The 7617-nt window shown below is 39.5% G+C and overlaps 1 protein-coding gene across 1 annotated transcript in view; it reads left to right on the top strand.

Moving 5' to 3' along the window:
- The window catches only part of LOC105512197 (proteasome-associated protein ECM29 homolog), a 33805-nt gene extending 26505 nt beyond the window's left edge, over nucleotides 1–7300 (top strand). The window contains exons 5-8 of the mRNA XM_011942562.1: nucleotides 2394–2517; nucleotides 5537–5682; nucleotides 6106–6160; nucleotides 6966–7300. Coding sequence (XP_011797952.1) covers nucleotides 2394–2517; nucleotides 5537–5682; nucleotides 6106–6160; nucleotides 6966–7300 — 660 coding nt within the window. The remainder of the gene's footprint in view (nucleotides 1–2393; nucleotides 2518–5536; nucleotides 5683–6105; nucleotides 6161–6965) is intronic.
- Nucleotides 7301–7617: the final 317 nt, after the last annotated feature.

Here is a 7617-nt window from a genome sequence, read left to right as displayed (position 1 = left end):
GAGTGGTGAGAGAGGGCATCCCTGTCTTGTGCCAGTTTTCAAAGGGAATGCTTCTGGTTTTTGTCCATTCAGTATGATATTGGTTGTGGGTTTGTCATAAATAGCTCTCATTATATTGAGATACGTCCCATCAATATGTAATTTATTGAGAGTTTTTAGCATGAAGGGCTGTTGAATTTTGTCAAAGACCTTTTCTGCGTGTGTTGAGACAATCATGTGGTTTTTGTCTTTGGTTCTGTTTGTGTGCTGGATTACGTTTATTGATTTGCGTCTGTTGAACCAGCCTTGCATCCCAGGGATGAAGCCCATTTGATCATGGTGGATAAGCTTTTTGATGTGCTGCTGGATTCGGTTTGCCAGTATTTTATTGAGGATTTCTGCATTGACATCATCAGGGATATTGGTCTAAAATTCTCTTTTTTTGTTGTGTCTCTGCCAGGCTTTGGTATCAGGATGATGTTGGCCTCATAAAATGAGTTAGGGAGGGAGGATTCCCTCTTTTTCTATTGTTTGGAATAGTTTTAGAAGTGGTACCAGCTCCTTTTTGTACCTCTGGTAGAATTCGGCTGTGGATCCGTCTGGTTCTGGACTTTTTTTGGTTGGTAGGCTATTAATTATTGCCTTAATTTCAGAGCCTGTTACCGGTCTCTTCAGGGATTCGACTTCTTCCTGGTTTAGTCTTGGGAGAATGTATGTGTCCAGGAATTTATCCATTTCTTCTATATTTTCTAGTTCATTTGCATAGAGGTGTTTATAGTATTTCTGTGGGATTGGTGGTGATAACCCCTTTATCATTTTTTGTTGCGTCTGTTTGATTCTTCTCTCTTTTCTTCTTTATTAGTCCTGCTAACAGTCTATCAGTTTTGTTGATCTTTTCAAAAAACCAGCTCCTGGATTCCTTGATTTTTTGAAGGGTTTTTTGTGTCTCTATTTCCTTCAGTTCTGCTCTGATCTTAGTTATTTCTTGTCTTCTGCTGGCCTTTGAATGTGTTTGCTCTTGCTTCTGTAGTTCTTTTAATTGCGATGTTAGGGTATCAAGTTTAGATCTTTCCTGCTTTCTCTTGTGGGCATTTAGTGCTATAAATTTGCCTGTACACACTGCTTTAAATGTGTCCCACAGATTCTGGTATGTTGTGTCGTTGTTCTCATTGGTTTCAAAGAACATCTTTATTTCTGCCTTCATTTTGTTATGTATCCAGTAGTCATTCAGGAGCAGGTTGTTCAGTTTCCATGTAGTTGAGCGGTTTTGAGTGAGTTTCTTAATCCTGAGTTCTACTTTGATTGCACTGTGGTCTAGAGAGACTGGATTAAGAAAATGTGGCACATATACACCATGGAATACTATGCAGCCATAAAAATGGATGAGTTCATGTCCTTTGTAGGGACATGAATGAAGGGAGAAACCATCGTTCTCAGCAAACTGTCACAAGGACAAAAAATCAAATACTGCATGTTCTCACTCATAGGTGGGAATTGAACAATGAGAACGCTTAGACACAGGAAGGGGAACATCACACACCTGGGCCTGTCTTGGGGTGAGGAGAGCGGGAAGGGATAGCATTAGGAGATACACCTAATGTAAATGATGAGTTAATGGGTACAGCACATCAACATGGCACATGTATACATATGTAACAAACCTGCATGTTGTGCACATGTACCCTAGAACTTAAAGTATAATAATAAAAAAAAAAGTTCAAATAAGGGTATATAGCTGGTGAGAGATGGCTAGAATTTATATTGAGACTCACATGGCTTCAAAGTTGATGAGATTTTCTGTCTTCCTTAGGTGAACCATATTATGCTTCCAGAAATCATAAATCACTGCTTAGTGGTTCTCTACTGAGGGTGAGGAGGGCAGCAAAGACTTTGAAAAATATCTTCAAGGGATTCTTATATCGTCCACTCCCTCACCCTCCCTGGCCTTTGAGCCATTGAATTAGCCGAAAGCAAGCTAGGGCAAAGAGTGAAAACAAGGCTGGGCGCGGTGGCTCAAGCCTGTAATCCCAGCACTTTGGGAGGCCGAGACGGGCGGATCACGAGGTCAGGAGATCGAGACCATCCTGGCGAACATGGTGAAACTCCGTCTCTACTAAAAAATAATAAAAAAAAAAAATCTAGCCGAGCGAGGTGGTGGCGCCTGTGGTCCCAGCTACTCGGGAGGCTGAGGCGGGAGAATGGCGTAAACCTGGGAGGCGGAGCTTGCAGTGAACTGAGATCCGGCCACTGCACTCCAGCCCAGGCGACAGAGCGAGACTCCGTCTCAAAAAAAAAAAAAAAAAAAAGAAAACAAAACATGCTGAGAAACACACTTTTAAGCAGGCTTTCTGTAGAAATGGATGTTTTTGGGAAATGTGTCGTCTCATTCATGGCTTTTACTTCCTTTGTTGCAGGCCAAGCAGATAGAACTTCAGTTCACTATTGGTGAAGCCATTACCAGCGCTGCAATAGGAACTAGTTCTGTGGCTGCCCGAGATGCCTGGCTAGTGACTGAAGAGGAATATACTCCTCCTGCTGGTACCAAATATTCAGCTAATCAATTTATAATTATCAAGTAACCTTTTTTGTTTTCGTTATTACATTTGAGGCAAAACCATTATACATTCCATATTACTTTTTTCAAATATTTATATCTGTTTTACCAATTTCATTCAGTCAAGAAAAATAGTTGGGTGAAGAAGACAGCGTGAGGCTGGGCACAGTGGCTCATGCCTGTAATCCTAGCACTTTGAGAGGCCGAGGTGAGCGAATCACCTGAGGTCAGGAGTTAGAGACTAGTCTGGCCAACATGGCGAAACCCCATCTCTACTAAAAATAGAAAACTTAGCTGGGCATGGTGGCACAAGCCTGTAATCCCAGCTACTTGGGAGGCTGAGGCATGAGAATTTCTTGAACCTGGCAGGTAGAGGTTGCAAGTGAGCTGAGATCATGCCACTACACTCGATCCTGGCCAACAGAGTAAGATTCTGTCTCAAAAAAAACAAAAACAAAAAAAACAGCATGAAATTAGTAACTTATTTTTCTGACCCTTTGGCAAGCAGGCAGGGGAGTCAGCTCTGGATCACCTCGAAGCTTGTGCTCTTTTCATGAGGATTTATGTATTTAGCCAGTTTCAGAATTCAAGGTATAGTTGTTTCCAGATGATGTGTCCTTTAATCCTTTATTACATAATGAAGCCTCAGTGCCTTCTGCTAGCGCTCCAGGTACACTGACTTTTAGTGGCAGCATATAGTTGAGGGAACATGTGGTTTCTGACTTTATGTTATGTATGTTATGATTTCAAATTTATTGTGGTTTCATTTGAATTTGGAATTGAAAATATATTTTAGTATTTGAGCTAGAATAAAAAAAAATTTAAACAGAAGGAAAAGTCACCAAGTTTTTATATTTTATTCTCTCAATTGAGGAAATTTAAAGATAGTATTCTCGTGGTAACATTTTATTGTATATTGTGTTCCATCATGAATAATGCATTAATTCAGTTATTGCACTTAGTGTTACAGTTAACACTTCACTCCACGTTAATGCGTTTACCTATTATTTCATTAGCCACCATAAAGAGATTTAAAGGAAATAGAAAAACACACTTTTGCTTGCACTGTAATGAGAACTGTGGATTGACAAAAGCTGAATCAGAGTCAGTTCTTTGAGGTTTTTTTTTGAACACACGTGAAGCAAGGCAAGTAGCAGTTTGTATAGAAGGAAGACGATAAGGAAGGAAAGCGACATCGTTAGCAAGAAGACAACTAAACCTGAAGTGGGAATTTTCAGGTTGCATGTGAGAGGTGGTAACAGAGGCTTGACAACAGGGAGGGCTCACACTGAGGAGTGGGTTTGCTTTGAGAGGCATGTTTCTGACTCCATGGGTTTTTACATAGTGACTTAACAAGTAAAGGTTAGTAGAGAGGTATCTATGCCAGTCTTCATTCTCTGAACTCTTGTATTGCCTCAAACTCTTCTTGGAAGATTGCATCCTGCTTGGCTTTTTACTCATCCAAAGGAATCTCAAATTGTCCATTCAATGTTGAAGTTCTATTTTTGTCTGTTTTGGGAAAGGAGAACATAAAATACTGTGGAGAACGGAGGGATGATGAATCTTTGATGTGAATTTTGATCATGCATGTTCTATGTCATTCTCATCTGAGTGCTACTCGGCCTTTGGATGTTGTTGTTGGTTACAGTGTACCAGTCTTGCTGAGAGTAGAATGAACAGCATTTGAGAAGCCAGTTAGGGCCCAGGTCTTAGCCATCTTAACATCTGTACATATTATCCCAGGCATGTTATGGGAATCTAGTAAGGACTTGTTGGTTTTGTAATTGTAGTTACCCAGATAGCAGAACTGCTGGTACCTAGAGTTGTGGTTATGGGAATTAAAAGAAGGGATTCTGACTGAGAACTGGAGTAATGTGATCAGCGAGGAGCTGTGAAGGGATGAGGGGTGGAGGGGAATTAACCATGTCACGTACTGCCAATATATCAACTAAGGTGAGAATTGAGAAACCATCATTGGACTTAGCAACAGGAAAGTCATTCGTGATTTCTATGACTAATTTCTATGGAGAAGAGAAGGTAAAAGGCTGATTTGGAGTGGGCTCAAGGAAAGAGAAGAGAGCAAAGTTTGAACATGAGTTTAAACAACTGTTTTGAAGGGTCTTTTTTTTTTTTTTTTTTTTGAGACGGAGTCTTGCTCTGTCGCCCGGGCTGGAGTGCAGTGGCCAGATCTCAGCTCACTGCAAGCTCCGCCTCCCGGGTTTACGCCATTCTCCTGCCTCAGCCTCCCAAGTAGCTGGGACTACAGGCGCCCGCCACCTCGCCCGGCTAGTTTTTTGTATTTTTTAGTAGAGACGGGGTTTCACCGTGTTAGCCAGGATGGTCTCGATCTCCTGACCTCGTGATCTGCCCGTCTCGGCCTCCCAAAGTGCTGGGATTACAGGCTTGAGCCACCGCGCCCGGCGAAGGGTCTTAATGTAAATCAGTGGTTTGTCACTGGAGGAGTGAGTTTTTGCCCCACAGAGGACATTTAGTAATGTCTAGACACTGGGGAGGGTGCGTGCCACTGGTCTCTAGTGGGTGAAGGCACAGGATGCTGCTAGACATCCTGCAGTGGATAGCACAGCTCTGTATAATAAAGAATTATCCAGCTACAATGTCAGTAGTGTTGAAGTTGAGAAACCCTGGAGTAATAAAGGAAAGGAGAAAAACAGTATGGTAGCTGGAGGAGGAAAGTAAGTGCAAAAGAAGTTAGTTTTTAGATGGAAGATGAGAAACATCTAGTAGACAAAGAAAAATTGCTAAAGAGTAGGGATTAGTTTTCATTCTCAGGAACTAAAAAGTTACTTGAGTATCTTTGAAATGTAATTTTGTTCACGCTAGATTGTAGAGTGAATAATTATAGATTCCTTCAGCAACTTTAAACACCGTCGTCATTTAGATTTTAATATAGGATTGTTATGCAAATGTTGATTTCAATTTAATTTTTTCAGGAAACTGTGGAATTATTTTAATTCTTTGTTGTTTTTCTTTGCTTTTCCCCAGGAGCCAAAGTGAATGATGTGGTTCCATGGGTGTTGGATGTGATTTTAAATAAACATATCATCAGCCCCAACCCACATGTGAGGCAGGCAGCCTGCATCTGGCTCCTTTCCCTTGTGAGGAAGCTAAATACCCACAAAGAAGTGAAGGTGAGCCATGCTGTCTGTGGTCAGCCCTGTTGAAAACCAGTTTTATAAGTAGCAAGGAAAGCATATGAGGGTGAAGGTCATTAACCAATAGTAGGTATTTTGAAATACATTGTACATGAAGGAATGAAGAATGGTGGCCTGATATATATAGGCTGGAAGATGATTCTAGACTTGAAGGTATAAAGTCAGAAGTGCTTGAGATGGGGAAGCTCAGTTGGGGCAATGGTCAGCTTGCATGTGTTAGACTACCTGTAAGTGGTACAGCTCCAGGTGATTTGGGCCACCTGTAAAGATGAGAGCAAAACATCAATTGTAACTGGCTTGAATAATAAGACTACAAATTTTGTGCACGGTAAGAACAAGACTCTTACTCTCTCAAAGAGGTAGAGTTTCAGTGTTTTAATGCCTTTTTTCTTCTTTCAGTCTCATCTTAAAGAAATTCAAAGTGCGTTTGTTTCAGTTCTATCAGAAAATGATGGTAGGTTATTGGTTAATATTTGATTTCTAAACTTTATTGAACGTGTGTTTTAAATGTTGAAAAACCTGGATTAATGAACATAAAAGAAAACTTTCTTGAGCTGTGTGATCAAAACAATTACTAAACCTTATTTGTTAGCAGTAAGGATAAGCGTTATGTTAATGGCTTGGAAACCAAAATTTCTAGTTAGGATATAGGAAACTTAGATTCTTTTTTATTTATTGGTTTATACGTTAGAACATGTTCCTCAACTCTGCATTTTAAAATGGAACTGAGGCCTTCTTTAACATTAGTATCTCTCATAATAGCTTTTTTCTACCTCTGGTTACTTTTCCTCTCTGATTTAAGCTAGGAGAGAGTGAACATATATGTGTTAAATCTTTCAATAGTAGCTTTGTTTTATAACTTGTTTTAAACATATGGTCCTGTATTGACTTTTAAAAGTTAGGTCTGAGTGTATTGAGATCTTGTGAGGCTGTTTTATCTCTGATGTGTGTGACTTACAGCCCGTGGATGATCTGTCACTGCACTGTCCAGTGACACTGTATAGGTCCATCAGTATTGTCTAGGTTTGTGAACTGGATCTTCTGTGAATGTGGTTCTCATTTACAGTAACTTATGTATGGTGCCATGTCCACTGAAATGATTTATTATTATTTTTAACAAAATAGGCATGTTGATTCTGTTTTTATATCTTTACTTTGATATCATTTTGGGTCAGTGTTAACTTTTTAAAGCTTTTGATTTCATAGCAAGTAGACAAAATTTTTTTAAAGTAATACAATCTTGTCTGACTTTCTTGTAGAACTTAGCCAAGATGTTGCATCAAAGGGCCTTGGGTTGGTTTATGAACTAGGCAATGAACAAGATCAACAGGAATTGGTTTCTACACTTGTAGAAACACTTATGACTGGCAAAAGGTATGGTGAACTTGAAAATTTTAGATTCAAGCCCATAGAGGAAGTCTATACATGTAGTGAGAATATGCTGGAGAAGGAAGATTCAGCTTTCCATTTTTTCATTTATGAAGCCTTTTCTAAATTACAAGTCCGTAATTGTTGTGCTGTGGATAGCACAATTATTCCAATGTATACTGTTAACTTTAGGAGCATGCCACTAGGTCAAGCTTTGAAAGTTTAATGATCTCAGACAATTAATGTATTGGATTAGAAAAATGCCTTAATTACTGTTGGCTAAATGGAAGTTAAGATACGGAGAAGAAGCTTGCATATCATTCATAGTCTAATCTGTGAAGAGTGTGAGGGGAAATCATCTGTGTAAGGGATTGCTGCTTTATGTTTCTTCCCTTGTAGGAAGGATAGTTTTTCATGTGCTACCACATTTAATCCAGGGGAAATTATGTGAAATGTCTTTTTCATGTGTTAATTTGTTCATTCTGGATTCATTTTACAAAATTTGCAGCCTCATGGAAAGGACTTTTTTTTTTTTTTTTTTTT

Source organism: Colobus angolensis, unplaced genomic scaffold (genome assembly GCF_000951035.1).
Source record: "Colobus angolensis palliatus isolate OR3802 unplaced genomic scaffold, Cang.pa_1.0 Scaffold103, whole genome shotgun sequence".
NCBI lineage: Eukaryota > Metazoa > Chordata > Mammalia > Primates > Cercopithecidae > Colobus > Colobus angolensis.
Note: the sequence above shows the minus strand (reverse complement) of the source record. Positions and strands in the feature narration are given on the sequence as shown.